At 42.1% G+C, this 22,097-nt stretch overlaps 1 protein-coding gene across 7 annotated transcripts in view; it reads right to left on the reverse strand.

The window, feature by feature from the left end:
* Positions 1-22,097, reverse strand: part of LOC122815888 (ankyrin repeat domain-containing protein 26-like) — a 2,190,206-nt gene that overhangs the window by 1,191,883 nt on the left and 976,226 nt on the right. For 6 of the 7 annotated variants that reach the window (XM_044088730.1, XM_044088731.1, XM_044088729.1 and 3 more), the window contains one exon: positions 16,671-16,853. In XM_044088730.1, the coding sequence (XP_043944665.1) occupies positions 16,671-16,853 (183 nt within the window). The remainder of the gene's footprint in view (positions 1-16,670; positions 16,854-22,097) is intronic. The other variant, XM_044088728.1, reaches the window with a different exon arrangement.

Consider the following 22,097-nt stretch of genomic DNA (forward strand, 5'->3'; position numbering starts at 1 on the left):
ACAATATTGTATAAAGCAGTTGGACTGGACATCTGGAAGAGTATTTCTCTTGGCAAAGTTATATTTATAACTATTATTAAATGGAGTATGAGTTATTAACATGAAATGTAAATGGCCTTAATTCCCTGGTGAAATGGGCTAAAATATTCACCTGCATTAACAGGCAGAGAGCTAATATAACTTTACAGGAGACTCACTCATTCAACAAGGAGTACCAGAAGGTTTTAGAGTTTGTGTTTTCAGAGATCTTTTCATCTTATGAAGGCAAATAAAGATGGGGAGTGGCCATTCTGACTAGGAGATGGATTCCACTTGAATCACAGGGCAAACTAATGGATATCTGTAGCATGCAAATGATAATTTGGAACAAGCAGGGTTACACTAGTCAGTGTTTATATCCCTCAGTGAACACCTATGGTGGAGGTAAATATCCATGGTACAGAACTTTAGGGAGGGAATTACCATAGTCACAGGGATTAGAACTCCATTCTGAATACTGATGATGTTTATTTTGGACCATGAACAGAGGCTATACCTTACATGGGGAAAATGTGTTGACAAATTTCCAATTCACGAGTCTGTACATTTTGCCAGGCATGGTCTTAACATAAATCTAACACATACCTGCTGTTCTTGAAGCTACAAGCCTCTTTCTAGAGTTGATTAATGTTAATTTGAAAGGAACATTTGCACCTGTTTCAGTAATTTCAGCACAGGTGCAATAGCCTTGTCTGACCATGCACCCTTAAGTGTCAATCCAGAGGAAAGAGCAGTAATAATATCAGTAATATTAGGACAACATCTTATTTATTGTAGGGAGAGATTTTTAAAAAATGCTGCATGAAACAAATGCCAAGTTCTCTTGGTCATACTGGGATGCGCTTCAGAAGACTGGGAATACATTAAGGAAGTTATGACTTTGGAAACTGGAGCATATTGTAGATTTATTTATGCTGAACTTGGAAATGGAAGACCTAGAGAATAAGATCAGGCACTTGATTCCATTCACAAAGCAAAGTAAGTTTCTTGAGAAACTGACTTAATCTTTACTACAACTAAATTAGAGAATATAGTTGAGTTGCATGTTCATAAGTATGGTTAATGTGTTAAACCTCAAATTCTTCCTATAGCCCCACTGCCTCTTCAATCAGACTGAAGCAGTGTACAGCAGGGAGGCCACTTATGGAGGTATTGGATTTAGAGACAGGTCCCCAGGAGAACTCCCATGAAAAGGTGTGTGTATTTCAAGCATACTATGAAATTTTGTATATGTCAGAGGCAGAAGCTCCCTGGAAAAGCCAGATTTCTCAGGACCTGTAGTGAATCAACTTAAAGCAACTGACTAAACAGAAGCAATTGCAACATCTGGCCCCAATAACATGTGAAGAAGTGCTATAGCCTCTGGGTCATCTAAGAGAAGAAAGTTACCAGGACCGGATTGGATACAGACAGAGCCATATGGACACCTGGGAGATGCCTTTGTGACCGATTTCCTCACTTTTACAGCAAGGTACTTCTTACTAAACAGGTGACAGGAAGCTAGAAAAAGGCACTGATCTCAGTAATCTCAAAGCCTGACAGAGACATCCAATACCCCTCTTCATACAGGCTTATTTCAGTTCTTAATTCAGTCTACAAATTGTTCATGCTAATCTTCTCATAGAATATCACATAGACTAGCTCAATGGCTTCCCACTTCAATTCACCTTGATTAATTGAGCTTTGATAAGGGTAGATATACATCTAACAATATTTTAAAGATATTTTTGATATAACAGGATGCTTCCTGTGATTCTTAGCTTTAATGCTGAACTTTGACAAAGTGGCGAGGGAATTTTTGTTTTTGACACTTGAGACCTTTCAGATTCTGGTAGGTTTTAATGAATTGTCAGTCCTTTTATTATGGATGCATAGCTGGGATCAAGCAGCACTTCTTCGCACTTTACTGGTGGTAACCAATCAAAATTATTTTTGAATGGGCATGGGACTTACCAGCAGTTTCACCTTATCGACAATCCTTTTTTGCCTTGTACATAGGGCCACTGGCATGTAAACTGAGAGCCCATGAGGGGCTTGGATACAAGTTGGGGGCCAACATTCCGCAATATGTTCAAATGCAGATCACCTTTTAGTTTACTTAGGTGTTTCCACAGAGATACTTAATACTGCTGATGAAAGAAATCCAAAGTATTGAAACCTTACCTGGGTTTAAGGTAAATGAAAATACGACTACAACTGTTCAGTTAACTTTACAAGTCTTGAAGCCTTGAGGGATCAATTCCTGTACCTTTAGGGTTATGAGTCTATTACGTACTTAGAAGTCCAGATTGCAGGAGAAATAATTCATACCAATCAGCTGGTCCTTACTTATTCATTCAGTCATTTATTTACTACCACATGTTGACTGGGTGAAAGGGCTGGTTTGATGACACTTTTCATTTACCAAATTTTGAATGTATATGTGAAATTGTATTGATGTAGATTCTATAAGAAGAAAATTTTATCTCAAAACTGTACATAAAAAAGTAAGGTTTAGTTTTATTTTTTCTATTACTTTATAACAGGTAGATGTCACTTTGAGAATAGAAGACAATGACTTGACTGCATCTGTGCTGGAGATTTAATTGCATGGTTAATACACTTTTTTTTTTGGTATTAACTGTTCAGAGTTTATTAATAAAGTTTGGTGAGAAAAATGGACTGCAAGCTGTCCTGCCTGCCTGTTGTACCATGAGTTGTTACTGAACTACTGCCCAAAATTGTGCTGTTATCCCTACATTTATCATGTGCATTTATCAACTGTGTGCTTAGCCATTTTATCATGGCAGAGAGCATTTTTTTTTGCATTTTAATATGATAAATTGATTTGCTGTTCACTACCTTTGCACACTACTTTTCATCTATTTGCTATGCTACTGCCATACATACTGTGATTTTAGACCATGGTGTTATCCTTTGGTGTGTAACAGCTGCTCCCTAACCACTGCTTGACACTGCTTTGATGAATACTATTTCTCCTTAACAGACATGTCTTAAAGTGCACCACATTCACAATGACCACTGTATCTGCATCCTGTACTGTTGTCCTTTCTCATTCAAATTCTAAAGTGGTGTTTTGTCTTTCTCCATTTTTTTTTTTGTTTTCATTTTTCTACAAGACTGGCTGCAGAGCAGGCAGTGGTCACCATGCTCTGCACAGTCCATCAGGTTGCAATCCTCAGGTCTGCCTCTATGCATGGTGATAAAGGTCACCTTGTGAAGGGTGACCTTTAGGGTTCACTAGTGACCTCTGCTGCTGTTACTTCCATGGGTGGCATACGTTCTTCATCAGAGATTAGTGTGAAGGGACCCTACTGAGTAATCTTCTGCATGACTTGGCAGCTGCTGAGGATTGAGATGATTCAGCATCTCAGTGCCTGTACTGGCACCCTAGAGCACCTCCACATGTGGCTAGTAGAGTGGTGTTACCAGCCAGTCTTGACATCAGGCCACCAGCTGCTCAGTGCACCCTGATGTCAGATGTGGAGATGACTGACTTCTGCTCAGGTTCCCATCTGGGCCAGTTTAATAGGCCACCCTCACAATATCCTTGTGAGCCACCCCCCCCCCCATTGTAGTCCAATTAGCTACATCAGAGGGCACGCCACCCTCATGACATCCTTGTGTGCCACTACCCCCCCCCCCCACTGTTGTCCACTCATCTCCATCAGAGTGCAGGCCACCAGATGCGACATCTTTTAGTTATGTACTTACCATAACTTCGGATGTATGGGATCCATCTCGCCTACATTCATAACTGATGGGTTCGGAGCCGATGGATCGGCTCCGACTCGGCCAACTAGTACACTAGAACAAAGTCTCTTATTGGCTGGGCTACCCTCTATCCCAGGATGCACCACACCTGCTTCCCCAGATCTTGTTTGTTCGCTTTAATACTTACATGCAAACACAGAAAAATACCAGTTACTCCAACCAACTAAAGTTCTTCAAGAGAAGATCTCCAAATGGACCAACATTTCCTCTAAATCCGAATGGAAGGGGGAAAGGAGGGTGGGTACGAATGAATGTAGGCGAGATGGATCCCATACATCCGAAGTTATGGTAAGTACATAACTAAAAGATGTAATGGGATCCTATCTCGCCTACATTCATAACTGATGGGACAGCGTCCCTAGCACCTAAATCCCGGGTGGCTCATTGGAAAACACTCCTGAGAACTGTGGAACCAAAGGAAGCCCTGCCTCGAGAAGCCACATCTATTTTGTAATGAGAAATGAAAGTGTGCGGAGAAGTCCAGGTAGCCGCAGCACAAATATCATCTATTGATAATTTGGAGTGGAATGCTACAGAAGTAGCCATTGCCCTGGTAGAATGAGCCCTGACTGGAAAGGGAAGCTCTTTGTCAGCCTGCGAATAAATGAAACAGATGCAATCTTTAATCCATTTGGCTATGGAGGTTTTAGCCACTGGTTGACCCAACCTGTTTACTGCAAAGGACACAAACAGTTGATTTGACTTCCGCGTCTGAGTAGTCCTGTTCAAATAAAAACGCAGTTGTCTATGGACATCCAACTGATGAAAGATATATTCTGCGTTATTGGAGAATTTGGGAAAAAATACAAGGAGCTCTAGGGACTGTTGAATGCAGAAAAAAGATGCTACCTTTGGTAAAAAAGACGGATTTAATTTAAGGGACACTCTATCTTTGTGAAAAATCAAATAGGGAGGATTAGAACAAAGAGCCTGGAGCTCTGAAACCCGCTTGGCCGAAGTTATGGCCACTAAAAAAGCGGTCTTCCAAGACAGGAATTTCATATCACAGGTAGCTGCTGGTTCAAAGGGGCGGGCAGTTAAGGCAGCCAGGACCATATTTAGGTCCCAAGGGGGCACAGGATGAGATATCGGGGGCCTAAGGAGCCACGCTCCTTTAAGGAAAGCCTTGCAAAGCTTGTTTGCCATTAATGAAGGTTCAAAATAAACATGAAAATTAGAGATGGCCGCTAGCTGAACCTTAATCGTGGAAACTGAAGAGCCCAACTGAAAAAGAGAGGCAGGATCGAACTTGATTCTGCAAAACCTGAATCCTTGCTGCCGGTAAGAAGGCGCGCATCCTTCTTGTGTCTAACTCTGCGCCTATAAAGGTAATACGCTGAGATGGCTGTAGCACAGATTTTTCCCAGTTGAAAGTGATTCCTAGGAAACGGCCCAAGCTGACTGTGGCCATGAGCGACTGAATTAGTAGATGCTTGGAGGTGGCAGTAAGGAGCCAGTTGTCTAGATATGGAAACACTTGGAATCCTAGACTTCTCAGGTGAGCAGTAACCACTGCCAGACACTTGGTGAACACCCTGGGGGCTGTGGTGAGACCAAAGGGCAGTGCTCGAAACTGGAAATGACTGTCTCCCAGGCGGAAGCGTAAATGACTCCTGGACTCTTAACTTATCAGAATGTGATAGTAAGCGTCCTTGAGATCTATGGAGCACATCCAGACATCCTTCTCCAACAGTGGGAGAATGGACTGAAGAGTGACCATTCGGAATTTGGACTTTTTCACAAAGCGATTCAATGAACTGAGGTCCAAAATGGGCCTGAAGTCCCCTGTCATACAAGGCCATGTCAAACCCAGAGCTGTTGGACATGCTACACTTAAAGAAATCCCAATCCGTCAGAGCTACACGCTCCAGGGATCTAAACCTTGTCATCACAATAAACAAAACATGCTGGAGGGATAGGTTCCTGACCCAGAGACTCCCCAGACTCTGGAATAGATTGCCCATACATATCAAGCAGAGTGCCTCTTTGGACCTCTTCAAAAGGAACCTTGACGACTGGATGGGAGAAAGGAAATTCACCCCAGGGATCACGTCAGTCGCCCTGCTAGACAAGGGTCCAGGAAAGTAAATAATGTGGGAAGAAATAGCCAGGGAATTGTTATGGCTAGGCTTGTATAGGCCCTAGGGCTGATAGCCTAGTACCAACCTATGAACCTATGAACCTGTCTTTTTTGGCACCAAAAATAGTCTTGAGTAAGTTCCTGATCCGATCTGATCGGCGGGGACAGGCTGGATGACTCCTTTTTCTAGCAGCTTTGAAACCTCTATTGTTGCTTGATCCCGCTGACTGGGTGGCACATCCGGGATTTCCCTGAAGGGAAGGGGGGGCTTGATGAAGGGAATGAGATAGCCTCCGGTAATAATCAGGAGCACCCACTGGTCGCTGGTAATAGCTTCCCAAGCTTGTGGGTGTTCCGCAAAACGACCCCCGACTGGCTCCGGAGCTGCACAGTCGGGCACCAACTCAGGGACGGTGAGCGTAGGAGGAACCACGAAAGGAATCGCGGTCTCCAGAGTTACGGGGGCCTCTGCCACCTCTGGGACGGCGTCTTACCGAATTCCCCCCCCCTGCCTCTAGAGGGGGGATCACTGGGTGGAGTAGGGAAAGACCTCTGAGTTTTCCTGAACCACATTTTCCCTCCTCTCTGGGCCTTGGGGTAAGGCCTAGAGGGAGCGGAAAAACGGGCCCCAACGGCAGTCAAGGTCTTGCCCTCTTGCTCGCACCAAGTCAGTGTGTCCTTCACCTTGGGTCCAAACAAAAAGGACCCATCAAAAGGGGCTTCAGCGAAGGAAGACTTAAAGGCCTCCGCAAAGGAACACAAGCGTAACCAGGCGTGTCTCCTAAGGGCCACGCCTGTTCCCGCTGCTCTACTCGCCCCCTCGGCCGCATACGAGATGAGCCTCATGGACGAGTTCACAATGGATGATAAGGTAGTCATCTGGGCGCCAACAGTGTGGGCTAATGCCTCAGGTAGATTACCTGTGAGGGATTCACCTAGCTCTTTAAGGAGGTCTCTTTGGAGCCTAGTAAAATGACACAGGTAATTCAGCGACCGTAAGGCAAAGGCCGCTGAAGACAGGGTACGCTTCCCGTACCTATCCATGCTCCTGGAATCCTTATTAGGAGGATGAACAGACGTCGAAGCCTCTGCCACGTCCTGCTGTGTGGCAGAAGCCACCACCAAAGCATCTACAGGCACACCCTTTGTGAGAAATTCCTTCTGGGGGGGGGGCTGACAAAAACTTATTGGGCCTCGCAGGCACCGGTTCCACAGAATCAGGGTGTTCCCCGCCCTTGAGAAACCAAATCAAGGAGTTCATCGAAGGCTGAGACACCCAGGAGGCGGAAGGCTGGGCCCCAAAGGCCTTGAGGAAGAGTGACTCCTCAGCTGAAGGGGTTTTGGCTTGCCAGTCACCTCTCTGTCTCAGAATCTCCAAGATGTCTGAGAAGGAGATATCATCCGAAGATGATTTGGGAGACCCTTCTGCGTCATCGAGGTCAGTATCCGATGTAACAGACTCATCTTGGGAGTCTACGTGCTTCCTCTTACACAATTTCTTCCTTGGGGGTTTGTCCGAAGCAGATTCGGACGGACCACCCGGAAGAAGGGAACCGCCGATGGGGGTATCCTCAGGCCCCGGGGCCCCGCTGCCGGGGAGCTGCAACACAACAGAGGCACCAGTCTCCAAATCTAGGGACGGTGAGGTAGAATCTTGCTGAACTGGCAAAGGCATGGCCAGCGCGCTCCTCATGGCCTGAAAGGCCGGACCTCCAGAATCCAAGTCTAGAGGCCACGATGGCACCAGGAATTCCAGCAGCCGATGCTCCGAGAGGAAGACTAGGTACCGAAGCACCCAAACCCAAAGTGTTCCCCTCGGCCCCGGCTGAAGAGGTCGCAGTACCAAACCCTGAACCGGAGGACAGGGTAGGAAGCACAGTCGGAACCGAGAGGCCTCGAAGGGGTCTCTGCTCCGACCGTATGGCTCCGCTTTGTTCCACCACCACCGACTCCAACGGCTCCGAGGAGGTTGGAGGAGGAATCGAATGTGTTGGAGGGGGGATCGGCTCCGAAGCTAACTGTGCTGGAGCCGAGACCAATTTAGTAAAAACTGGAGATTGGAATAGCCTCTGTATAACCCTATCCAGGTCCGAATCAGAAAGTCTCTATGATTTAGAGGAGGTAGACAATCGAGAAGACTTTCCTCTCGGCTCCGAGAGAGAAGGGGACCGGCTCCGAAACGGCTCCAACGCTATCGGCGCCGACTCCACCACAGCATGGACCACCATCGGCGCCGAAGGAGCTTTCTTCGGAGCCGAGGGGGAAGAGTCTGAGCTGCACACCTCCACCGGCTCCGAAGCCATTGGAACCGATGGAGGTGATTCACCTCTCGATACTCCAACCTGCGGCTCTGAAAGCAATGGAGCCGAGGCAGGAGGTATCGAGGCAGACCCTTCGACCCTCGGCCCCGAAGTCAGTGGAGCCGAGGAAGAAGAGGTCAATTTTGGCTTTTTAGAAGACGGCTCCGACGGACTTGTCGGAGCCGACGATCTTTTCTTTTTGGAAGCAACAGGTGGATCTAAGGCTTCCTCAAAAGAAGGTTTAATAAGCCCTTTCAAAATTAGCTTGTTCTTGCGTTCTTGAAGAACTCTAGAGGAGAACGCATGACAGATGCTACAAGTCTCTTGCAGATGTTTCGGTCCCAAACAATAAACACAGACTGAATGACTGTCTGTAATGGACATTTTATAACTGCACCGAGTGCATTTTTTAAAACCTGACTTTTGTTCCTTAGACATGATACAGGCCTCAACAAGTAAAATTCTATGGAACTCCTGACTCTACCACAACAAGTATAGCACTATAAACAAATTGCGCCAACTGAAAAGCGCGAGACACACTGGCGCGAGTACTGATGAAAAAGTTTACCTCACAACAAACAGTAAATAGATAAAACAAGTTAAACGGCCCAAAGCCCTCTAATTTAAACGGGCTTTGCCCGAAAAACAATTAACCAAAAGTTAATTAAAGCTTAATAGCACTCAAAGGTAGGGCAAAGGCCCTCTAACTTAAACGGGCCTTGCCCGACTGAATAAAATAAATTTTTAGAAAACACTCAAGCACTCAAATAATAAGGAATAGCTGTTAAAACAGCTGTTTGGTTAATATAGACAAAAAACCCCCAGGTCAAAGACCAATAAAGGTAAAAAGAACCACTTAGCTCCAGCCAAGTCGAGACCACGTCCAGCTTGTTAAGCGGCAAACGAGATCTGGGGAAGCAGGTGTAGTGCATCCTGGGATAGGGAGTAGCCCAGCCAATGAGAGACTTCGTGCTAGTGTATTAGTTGCCGAGTCGGAGCCGATGGATTGGCTCCGAACCCATCTGTTATGAATGTAGGTGAGATAGGATCCCATTACATCTTATGCTTCTTAGTAGTCGGCTCCGACGGACTGGTCGGAGCCGACGACCTTTTCTTTTTAGAAGCAGTAGCAGGAGATGAAGCCAAAGCTTCCTCAAAGGAGGGCTTAATAAGGCCCTTCAGGATTAATTTATTTTTACGTTCTTGAAGAACCCTAGCGGAAAAGGCATGACATACACTACATGTCTCTTGCAAATGCTTTGGCCCTAAACAATACACGCAAATGGCATGACTATCCGTGATAGACATTTTATAATTGCACCTAGTGCACTTTTTAAACCCTGATTTCTGCTCTTTAGACATTTTAGTGAACAATCTAACTGCCACAACAGTACTTGACCAAAAACTGTTAGAGCGCGAGAAAAGGGCGCGAGCTCTCTGAAGACAAGGTTTACCTCACAGGAGAGAAAAACAACAACATGGGAACACAACAACGGGCAAAAGCCCTCTAACTTAAACGGGCTTTACCCGGAGAAGAAAAGGAGTAAAAATAGACAACACACTCACTCCACTAAGAAGGGCAAAGGCCCTCTAACTTAAACGGGCCTTGCCCAAAATACCAACAGATACAAAAACTGCCAATAACACTCAAACAATACACAGAATAGCTGTTAAAACAGCTGTTGATTGAATTTATGAAGAAACCCCAGGTCAAAAGACCAGAAGAAAATAAGAAAAATACACTTAGCTCCAGCCAAGTCGAGACCACGTCTAGCTTGTAAAGCTGCAAACGAGATCTGGGGAAGCAGGTGTGGTGCATCCTGGGATAGAGGGTAGCCCAGCCAATAAGAGACTTCATTCTAGTATACTAGTTGGCCGAGTCGGAGCCGATGGATCGGCTCCGAACCCATCAGTTATGAATGTAGGCGAGATAGGATCCCATTACATCCATATGTTTCACTTCCCCGCTCTCTGTTATACTACAATCATCTCCATCAGAGGGCAAGTCACCCTCATGACATCCTTGTGTGTCACTCCCTCCCCACTGTAGTCTAAACATCTCCATCAGAGGGCAGGCCACCCTCATGATATCCTTGTGTGCCACTCCCTCCCCCACTGTAGCCCAGTCATCTCTATCAGAGGGCAGGACACCATCATGACATACATATGTGTCACCTTCCTGCCCTCTGTTGCAGTCCAATCATCTCCATCACCAGTTGTACACCTGCTATCTGTCTGCATATCTCCACTGTACTCCCCTACACCCCTTTTGTGTCAGGTCTTTCACTGTTGCTCTTTGTTTGCACTACCATCTCAATAACTTTTCTACTCTAGACCTGTATTTGCCATGCTTTTCCCCTCTGCCCTTTAAAAAAATAAAAATTAAAAAGCGCACCCATCCAAAAAACTTCTCTCACCCTCATACCACTGTTCTTTCCCCATTGTTCTTCCATGGGTTTTTCTACATGTTCTTCCCCTTTTCTAATTGTAATATCATCCCCTTTCTTTCCAATGTGTAGAGTAAAATACCTGGCACTTTGCTGCATAACTCTTGTATGGGCTCCCTCTGTACCTTTGTTGCAGGGATCCATCTTTTTGATGAAAATATATGTGTGCATAATGCCAGGCACATTACCTGCATGCCATTGTACTCAGTGCATGTAACCACTAGTAGCACGGCCACCTCATTTGTTCAGTGACTGCATTTCACACATTAGGGGCTTCATTATACAGCACTGACCAGGCACGTCACAGCTATGTTTGTACTTGTGCATTTATAATCCTTGTCAAGTCACATCACTGCCTTAACTGTGCTCTTTACCATAGTGTACTTATGTTATGATCGCTTCCCTTCAATGCAGACTTGTACATTTTTGAAGTAAAAGATTACTTTGTAAGTAAAACAATGAGGAAGAAAAGACAACACAAGTTGCTAAACACTTACATTTCTCTCTCTCTCTCTGCCAAGTCTGAAAAACCAGTGGTTCCTCAGAAGGCAAGAAGAACTGAAGAGAGCTATGAACGAGGCACATATATACAAATGGAAGTGTCACGCCTCCTGCATCACCAACTTTGAAGGCATAAGACTTGCATTTGTCTTTTCAAGATAAACAACCACAACTAGAAAAACTGGATAGATCATGGAAGTCCAGGGGTTAGTAAACACAGATGCCACAACTTACTGTTATAGTGACCCTTTTCAAAGGTCTCACAGACAGTATCCTGACAGAAAAGTATTTCATGCTGTCTGTTAAGAGGCTGAAATGATGAACGAATGTCAACCTTCTGCAAACTGGAAACTCTGAAGTACAGTAATTCCCAGGACACACTATAAGGTGAAAGTAAGATCTGCAAGAAACTAACAAAAAGGAAGGTTTGGGGAAGACTACAGAAAAAGTGTGGCTGTTCACTGAATAAACTGATTCACAGAATAACAGCATTCAATAAGCTGGATCTCCTGTCAAGCAAATCAGCTAAAACCTGTAAAACTACTGAAACCAGAACTGACTAATGACCTAAGCCTCACTCTGCTGCCAACAGAGAAAACTCAATTCACTTATTTAGTTATTTTATATTTGTTGACTGGGATAGTCCGACTGGATAGTTGTCCATTTTCAGTACAGGCCCGGGGAGAAAAGCTCCATACATACATACAGAAAAACTGTTACATTAATCAAGTTAAAGCGCTGTTACAGATACAATACATAGGATAAAAGTCATTCATTCTGTCATATATAAATCTGATTTGTTACAGAGTAACAATTAGGAAGCAATATAGGGGTGGCCAAAAGACCTCTTTAGTACATGTTGATATTGCCAGAGTTGGTCAGGATTAGAGGAAGGACATAGCCATTGCATTTTAAAGTACTGTTTTAGATTTTTTTTGAATTGGGTTAGAACGGGTTCTGAAGTAAGCTCAGCAGGAAGTGAGTTCCATATTTTACCAACAGAGTTGGCACATAGTGAGTCTCTAGATGAGTTGTTGCTTTTGAGGGTTTGGACTAGTAATTTGTTGGATGAGCGGAGTGTGTTGAGGTTGTTGTAAGGGGTGATCATTTTTGTAAGTATGGGTGTGTTTTGAGGTTGGTATAGAATTTTACATGTTACTATTATTTGATTGTACTGAAGTTGGATAGGCAATTCTAGCCACCCTAGATTCTTTAGGTTCAGACAGTGGTGTGTTCTGTATGCTGCTCCAGTGGCAAATCTAGCAATATGATTAAAGCAGCTAGAGAGTTTATTAAGGTCAGACTTGCTCAAGCTCGTGAAGTCAGGGGATGCGTAAAGGAGGGTGAAAAGTACATGTGTACGGGCAATTACCGTCCTAGCTAGTGGAGTGAGAAAAGGTTTGATCTTGTATAGTGAGCCAAGTTTTTTATTAACTTTTTAATAGTTTGATTAATATGCATATCAAACTTGAGGTTATTATCAACTGTTATACCTAAGAGTTTGGTACAGGGATCTGGGACAATAACAGTGCCATTGTTAGACTTTATAGTAAAGGTTGGAGTGGAAGCTTTACGAGTGGGGGAGAAAAGCAGTAGCTTCATTTTGTTAGGATTTAACAGGAGACATTGATTACAGAGCCAATTTTCAACAGTATTAAAAATGCTTTGGGATAGAGTCTGCAGACTTAAATGGGAGGTGGCACAGCAAATCAAAGTGGAATCATCCGCATACTGAATGCAGGTGTCTGTTGGGATGACTGTGTACAGGTCATTAATAAAGACAGAAAATAATAGGGGTCCTAATATAGAGCCCTGAGGGACCCCAAGGGTGATAGGTAGAAGGGAAGATAGTTTGTTCTGCCATAGTACAGCCTGTTGTCTACCACTCAGATAAGATTTGAGCCATTGGATAGCCTGGACATCTAGGGGAATAGTTTTAAGTGTGTGTATGAGTAGTTGGTGGTTGACCATGTCTAGGACTTTGGAGAGATTAAGAAAGAGGGCAGAAGAAAGCTTATTGCTGTTTCAGTTTTGATTAATAACATTGGAGAAGGAGAGGAGGGCCGTGGTTGTACTGTGGAATGGTCTGAAACCATGCTGTGAGTTAGCCAGGAGATTGTTCTGAATGAGATGGCTCAGGAGTTGTTTATGGATGCATTTCTCCATAATTTTAGCCAGGGGTGACAAAATAGCTATAGGTCTGTAATTTGACAGTTCAGTGGAACTGCCCCCTTTATGGAGTGGAATAACATGAGATGTCTTCCCAGATGGAGGGGATTGTGGCTTCTGAAACAGCTCTACTGATCAGGATAGAGACCAGGTATGTGATGGTATCCACAGCTTTTTGTAGATACTTAGCTGAGAGGAGATCCGCTGCAAGGGTGGTAGGTTTTAGTTTTTTGATTAAGGCACAGATAAGTGATGTGGAAACTAGTTGAAAGTTAAAGGCAAGTTGAGAATTAGGTGCGGCAGCAACTTGGGCAACTGGGAGATAGTTGGTTAGCTAGTGACTGGATCGTTTCTGCAAAGAAACTATTGAAGGAATTGGCACATCTTCCAAAGGTTTTTGGATGGTAGCTGAGGGGGTAGGAGTTGTGCATTGCCCTGAGTGAATAAGTTTATTTATGCCTGCCCAAAACTTTTATGGATTGTTTTGATGTTCTGTTGTAAATGGCAGTGAAAGTTTTTTTTTTTTTTATCTAGGGTGGCAGATTGTTTTAGTGTTGTTCCTTAGTTGTCTAAATCTAAATTGATCTAAGGGGGATTTTGTGGTACTCCAAGTGGTCCAAGCTTCGTTTCTCAGTAAGATCATTTGTCTGGTTTCTTTTGAAAGCCACGGAGCAACTTTTTCTTTAGTTCTTATAGAACGTGCAGGTGCATGGGTATCAAGGATGGCTAGGAATTTGGTGTTGAAATATAATACAGCTTCTTCAAGTGGTAGATGTTTTAGGACTGCTCAATTACATGCTTTGAGTTCATTTTGGAAATTAGTGGGGTTAAAGTTTTTGTTGTTTCAAATTGTTTTGTAAGTAGGTTGGTGGGGGATGTCAGTCTTATGCCTGATTATATAGGTAAGAAAATGGTCACTTACGTCTTCGGGTCGATTACCGGCCCTATACATGTGGGGGTGGCTATTAATGAGTATCCAATCTAGGATACTATCTTTGTTGTTAGCTTTACTGATTCTTATAGGGGAGGATATGATCTGAGTAAATCCGTATAGATTTACATGGATGGTCGGAGATTCTGAGGAACAAATATTCCAGTCAATGTTGAAGTCTCCTAGAACAATGGTTTCTTGAGTGTAGTTACTAGACTGCCAAGATAGGATATCTTCTATGGTGTTTACGTTATTACCTGGGGGGAATGTAGACCCAGGCTATGTTAATACTTTTGTTTTTATTAATTTGAAGCTTGGTAATGAGAATTTCAGCATTATCAACACAGGGTGGTTGTGTGGAATCAGAGGTCACATCTAGAGTAGTTTTGTATAGTACAGCTACCACTCCTCCCTTCCTAGTGATATGGTCTAACCTTAGTATGTTATAACCTGGGGGTAAAACCTCATTATCTGCCGTTGATGGTTTTAGCCAGGTATCAGTAAAACAAAGTATATCCAGGGAATGTGTATCTAAGAGTGCATGCAGGTGGTGGACCTTATTATTTAAGCTTCTAATATTTAGGTGACTGACTAGGAGTGAGTTTGAAGGTCTATTTAAAGTTTGTAAGTTAGTGGGAATAGTAGAATTGGGGCTAGGATTGACTAGTGAGGTTGGGCCAGGGTTTGGATGAATGTCCCCATCCCTTTTGATTTTGCCATGTGGTCTAATTGTAAGCTTCAGGAATTTAAATACTGGTCTTAGGTAATTCTTGGTTTTGGGGTTGATATATCTGGATCTAATGGGTTGGTGGTATTTTGTATCCAAGGAGTTAGTCGTAAGGGGGATTATTAAGTGGTCTAATTTAATTTGTATTATTGGAGTGGTGGTTTGGCTTCTTGGGTAGTGGTAGCCTAGGTAGAACAGATTTTCGCAGGTGGTGAGAAGATATGGAATTATCATCAAGGGTTGTAGGCAGTATAATAGCATTAATTTGAAATGTTTCATGGCCAATGACAGAGTCATTGTTTAGATATTAGCTTTGATTTTTGCCCTACTTGAGTAGAGGGATAACTAGGATACATAGGTAGGTAGGTAGGGAGGGAGGGTCCTGATAATGCCTGGAGAGCTGTTGATTGGTTCTAAAAAGGGGGGAGTGGTTTTAGAGCTGTAAATTTAGGACTAGTAGGGGAGGGTGGAATTTGGGGGCAGGGAGAGGAGTGAAGCGAGCCCGAGTGCAGCAGGGCTTAACCTGATCACGAGATCTGTAGGACCTGTATAAGAATGTAAGTACAATAAGGCTTTTTTTTCTTTTTTTTTTAAATACTTTCTTACCCTTGTTTTTGCCTTCAGTATACAATTTTTACGTAGTATACTGTTAGCAATCACTTTTTGCAGCCTTTTCGCACATTAAGCTTTCTTCTGCCAATTTTCTGCTATTTTTGTAGTTTTAGGGCTGCTTAGAACTTAGATATGTTCATTAGGAAATCCTTAGAGCTAGATATAGGAGTAACCCAGTTTAGTATATTAGGGTTGATTGTGGGGCTTTGAGGGATTACTGGTAGTGCTGTAGACCCGGTATGGCTAAACAGTATAGTACATACAGACAGGATAAGGTAATATTAACTTTGGCAGATCTTTTCAGAGTCGAGAGACAATACAAGAAAGTTTCCAGTTAGATTTTAGGAGGGGAGGTGTCCTTCTAGCATTCAAGCCTTTCAGGGATCTAGCAGATAGAGGGGGATATAACCTGATGATAGATACATAAGTTAGTAAATGTGCTAAGTAGAGGGTCCTTCAGCCAGTAGAATATAGCACTGTTAACAACATTTATTTTCTATACAGCAGAGCAGCAACAATCATAGAAAATGGCCACAACACAATCAGAGCAGCCCAGCAGTTAACACATTTCAAAGCACAATGGTAGCATTATTAAATGCAGCCATGTATTTAAGTAAGACAGTCTAAATAGCATGAAATAGTGTCACTTTGGTTTAAAAAAATCAGCCGTTTCAAAGTCACTAGCTTATTTTTCTGTATTAGACTAGATAAAATGTGACCAGATATTTTAAACTTAAAACAGACAAAGTAGAGTGTAGGACTGGTGTTTTAGTTTAAATATCAGATATCCCACAGTCTCTAACCATTATTTTTACAGTAGACGTATTTCAAACTGCATACAGATATATTTGTGGTTTAAACAGGCGTAAAACAGTGTAGAGTATTACTTGCCTAGCTTAACTAAATCAGTAAACACAGTTTCTAATGCCAACACCAAGTCAATTAGATATAAATTACATGTATAACAGCAGTTTTAGTACAGCATAGTTACATAGAGACAACATAGCTGCAGTGGTAATACCAGTAAAACACTGTTAGTGAACTTAGTGAACTAAAAATGCAGTATTACAGATCCTACATCATTATGTACCTTTCTTCCTCTTGGGAAGTTTCACTTAGAGTGCTGTCATCAAATGCAGAAAGTGGGTTCCCATTTGTCAAGGAAGGCTGCAGCTGGGACTGTTTCTTAGTGATTCCCAGCTTGTTATCTGCTTGAATTACCATGTTTTGCTTTGTCTTTTCCACGTCTTCCACATCATACATTTTGTCACTGCTTTAAACACAAACACAATTAAGGGGAAAGAAACTAGAGTGATAAATTATTAACATTTAAAAAAATACAGTTTATATAAATTTTCAAGTCAAACAATAAAAATATAAAAAGATACATAAATATATATATATATATATATATATATATATATATATACATACACATATATATAATATGCATATATGTATATAAATATATACACACACACACACACACACACACACACACACACACACACACACACACACACACACACACACACGGGTCTACTTCTAAAATTCAAACTTTCAAAAAGTCGACCTTCTTATGGTCGAGACCATAACACTGAAGTTTTGAAACTTTGAAATTTAAATAAAAAAACAAAAAAAAAAAAAAAAATATATATATATATATATATATATATATATATATGTTTTTGTAGGAGGGCTTGCCCCCCTACACCCCCCACACCCCTGCTAATTAAATATACTAACTCTAAGATTGCACTACAGTGAGGAAAACGGTAAACATACAATTCTGCGCTGTCTGGCAAGTCGACGTTTTGAAAGTTTGAAACTTATTTATATATATATATATATATATATATAGTGTAACAGGCAAAAGAAAACTATATAATACCAAGCAGTAACAAACATACAATAAAGTACACTTGTATAAGTAAACTTCCCATAACAGTAGATGCTTGCATGATCACTGCTCAAGCAACTTTAGCTACCTGTATGGGTTATATCCTGCACTGGCTATAACAGCCGGTCAGCTCCCAAAACATCAGGGCACCTTCTACGTGCACAGTCAGCCAGCTTGTGCACAGCTGACTAAAAAGTCTGAAAGGCTTTGTGCCCAAACCTTTCAAAAACTTCATATCAACAGAGAGGACACTACTAGAAAAAAAAAGTGTCCACCCCCTGACATTTACTAAAAAACAAAAACAAAGGGATGAAGGGAGGGTGGCAGGGAGCAGATACTGCAGCAGTGTTTATTCGGACATCTACCATTATGTAAGTTTACTACACAACTGTTCTACATTCTTCATACTGATCACTGCTGCAGTAGCCTTAGCTATATGAGCAGACTACCATACATTAAAGTAACTGAGTTAGAAGAGGAAGGGTAAAGGAGCCCCTAGAGCATAGTCCTGGCAAAGCCTGTTGTAGACTTAGAGAAGTAATCTAGTTTACAGTGTTTTGCAAAAGTATGTACAGGGGACCTAACTGCTACTTCTGGAATACTTTTAGAGCCCAACCCCTTCCAAAAAGCCATAGATGAATTCAAGGCCTTGGTAGAGCGAGTCTTGACCCTACCTGGAATAGTTTTGCTGTGGTGGGAGTAACAAAAGCTAACCGCCTGAGACAATCATTTGGAAACCATCTACTTTGACACAGCCTGTCCTTTCCTCGTAACTTCACAAAAAATGAACTGATTAGAAGTTAAAAAAGATTTAGGTCCATCAAGATTTTACTCTAGTTATCTGTGGACATGTGATGTATGTAGCATCTTTTCTCTCGCAATTTAGTGTTCTGGAAGCAAAACAGGGAGACGGTACTCGGGCTGTAAGAAAACACTTAGATCACTTTACATATAAAAAGACTGTGTTCTCAAAGAAACCGCATCTTCGTAAAACACAAGTTTGACCCACCATAACAGCCTGCAACTCAGATACTCTTCTTGCAGAGGTTTTCCATGTTAAGAACTTCAAGTCAGCCAGGTCAGCTGGTTCAAGTAGAAGTGTTGGCTTCTCTAACACAGTATTAAGATCCCAAGAAAGAGCCATCAGTTTTCTGGGGAGCTTCTTATATAAAACATCTTTCAAAAACATTTGCTGAAATGACCAACAAATTAATCTTGACAGAGCAGTAAGACATTCCATAAGATATTAACTCACAGGAATACTGTAAAACTAGAGAAACAGTAGCGGTGAATGGGGGCTTTTTGGTTGGCTCCAACTAGAAAACCTTTTCCTTTTGGTAATATATGACTTTCTAGTAGCAGGCTTTCTTGCTATTTGGCAGCAGGTGGGTTTACTAAATCTACAATTGCTGGGTCAGGTCTGGGATTAGTGTACAAAATCCTGAAAGACTGAGGAACTTTATACAACATATCTGCTTTTTAGGGGCAGCAGGCTGAATGTCAAAAAAACTGCAGTCTGTGACAAAAACATTCTCCAAAGCTAAGAGCAATGGAGAGATGGGTGAAGGTTCTTGAAATTCCATTTGTATCAAATAATATTTTCTTAGAGACTGAAAAACCTCAATATTCTCCCACTGAAAAAGTTGATTCATCCTGGAAATAGTCTCAAAGAAAAAGAATCCACACTCTCCTCAGAATCTGAATCAGAAATCTGAGCAGGAAAAAATGCATCTGTCCCTTCACAATTCCTTACAGACTCCAACTCTTGAACTTCTTCAAGGAAAGAGGAATCCCTTTTCTTTTACCAAACATCACCTTAGAAGAAGTGTCAAGAGCCTGCGCAAATTCCCAATCAAAGATAAATAAATTACTCCTGCCCAAACTGCCACAGGAGAAGATAAATGTTTAGTTTTCAGTTTTTAACAAGAAAATGAGGGAAAACAGTTTCCCAAGGGATGGGCACAACATTCTGGTTTAGCAGGTGCACATTCTCTGCCCTTCTGCCATGACCGATAACAGTGGCTCTCACATGACTTATGAGAGGACCCAAACAGTTGCAGAGGAAGTGGCTATTCCTTGGTCCATTGTGACTGCATGGACTACACCAGAGGGATCTGAAGACAAAGATGAATGGTCTGAGGAATCAGCTTTGGCCACAGCAGAATCACTTTCCTGCTGCTGAGGCAAATTATTAGCCTGCTGTGCTGGTAAAGGCTGGTTAGCAAACTTTTTTGTGGCTGGAAAAAGTTCTGCCTGAGGGCCCAGTAGTTTCTTCCATGGTCAAGCCAAAACTGGTGCTTGTTTTCCAGGGGAGCTTAGCAGCAATAGTCTGTAAAACAGAAAATTAGAGAAAAACTAACTTATCCCCTGTGGAAATAAACAGAGTAAAAAACACTTTAAACACTCCCCCAGGCCTGAAAGTAAAATAAACAGTGTCACCCCAGTAAATGTAGTTTTAAACAAATATTAACCACAAAAGTAAAAAAGTGTGTTCCCACTTAAAGGTATATAAAAGTCATGAGACTGCCAAGTAAAATACTTTTTCTAGCTTGAAAGTACTTGTTTCTCACAAAAAAGTTATTAAAATGTAAATATGGAAGTTTTTTCCCCCAAAGGGGACTTAACTGCCCAGCAATGGAACAGCATTAGCTGACCATTGATCCTTGAAAGATTGCACAGGAGCACTCTTCTTGTAGACAGGAAAGCTCTGATGGGCTTAGCACCCAAACATGTCTTTTTAGTCAGCTCAGCTCGAGCTGACTAATGGTTTGGCAAGGTGGAAGGTGAGCTGAAGCTTTGGACACTAGACAGCTGTTACATCCTATACAAGACATAACCCATATAGCTTGGGCTACTGCAGCTGTGATTAACATAAAGAACATTGTTATATCTTCACAATCACTGTCCATCCTCATCAACCTTAGGTTAGTCAATAGTCACTCAGCAGCTTCAAACGCTCTCAGGCTCTAAAACCCCTCCAGTAAATCCTATAATTTACCACATTTCTCCTGCCCAGGTGCCCTAATATACACATGACCAACTAAGTAAATAAACGCATCAGGGTTTCCTCCACATTTTTGCCCAGAAGGAGATAATTAGATTTTTATTCTCTAGGAAGAATAAATGGAAGGGGGAAGGGTGGGCAGGGCTGTTGAAGCAGACAGATGTGGATCATGAAGCTCTTTTATTTATTAGCCATTTTCTTCTTTCTCCCTTCCTCTCATGACCATCAAGCCTTCCACTCTGTTCAGTTTGTAGGCCTATTTATTTCCAGAAAGGAGAGCCTGAAGTCCATTTGCTCCTCCCAGAGTGACAGCTAACCAGTGGAGAGCTGGGTTGTCATACATGAGGATAGTGAATTTTCTACTGTAGTCCCTAAGTCTATTACAATGTCCAGTAAGCCACCCCAAGGTTCGGTATGTAGTAGAGTGTCAGTGAGGACAGAACACTTATCTGAATTACATAACCCCTCAAGACAGCCCAAACCTCTTTGAAGCCAGCACTTCTGTGTTGTCTCTTTACTTCAGTGGGGTCAGTACCATGGGACCCAATGCTCCAGACCCTCCTTCCAAACAGAGGCAAGCTGGCCAAGCCACATCACTTCACCTGTCTCAGACAACTCCAGCAGCACCTGAGTCGAAAACTGAACTTGCGTCATAAAGTCACTGTCAGGGTTTTATCCCTCTACACCAATGGAGGTGGAGAATAAGAACACAGATCTAATGTTATAATAAGCACAAAACTTAGGACAGAGTGCTCAGGTAGCACCTCCTATGTATTGTCCAAACAGAACACCATAAAGTATGGTAAGCATAAAAGTAAACCTGGGCCTGGAGATCACATCTAGCTTATCATGTCTTGTGAAAGTGTGCAGTGTAACCCATGTTGCAGACACAGAGATACCACAAACCTAATATATTTTTTTAATTCTGTGGTATAGCTACAGCTCTATCAGAATGTGCATTAGGGTTACCCAGTAAGGTCTTGTATTTTGCATAACAAAATATAATCTGAAAGCTATATGGACAGGATGACCTTAGAAACCTTCTGTCCTTAATTTATTTGAAGTGAAAAAAAGCAACTTTAAATTCTTAACGTCTGCAGAAAACAGCAGCAGTAATGTACATGAGGTTAAGGGCTTAAAAAGAATCGTGACATCAAGCATTCGTGAAGAGGCTACCATATTTACATTTTTTAATCAAAGTGTAGCTTCATTTTATCTTCAAGTACTGGAAAGTTTAGAACTGACAAGAGTTGATTATCATAATACTTGGCCACCAATTACAGACTAGCAAAGCTTAAATGCAAAGAATAGTCAAGAGTAACCAATGAACTTCTGTATCATTAATTACCTAACCTAGAACTAAGGGCAACATTTTACAGAGATGTTATGAGCTAACAAGAAATGCCAAAGCTTTGTAATTAATCTGAAAGTCTTTGCTGGAGAGTTTTAGGATCATTGCCCAAACAGGAGTATTTAAATGCAAAATATCTACATGACTCTTTAAAAGATATGTAAAAAATTAATGAGCTTAGCAGATTAACGATACAATTACAAATTAGGAGTGTTTAAGGCTCTCATCAAGTTTACTCAGATTTAGTATAGGGTGTATGTTA

This window comes from Protopterus annectens, chromosome 11.part0, assembly GCF_019279795.1.
Source record: "Protopterus annectens isolate FY-2018-M chromosome 11.part0, PAN1.0, whole genome shotgun sequence".
In the NCBI taxonomy this organism is placed as follows: Eukaryota; Metazoa; Chordata; order Ceratodontiformes; family Protopteridae; genus Protopterus; species Protopterus annectens.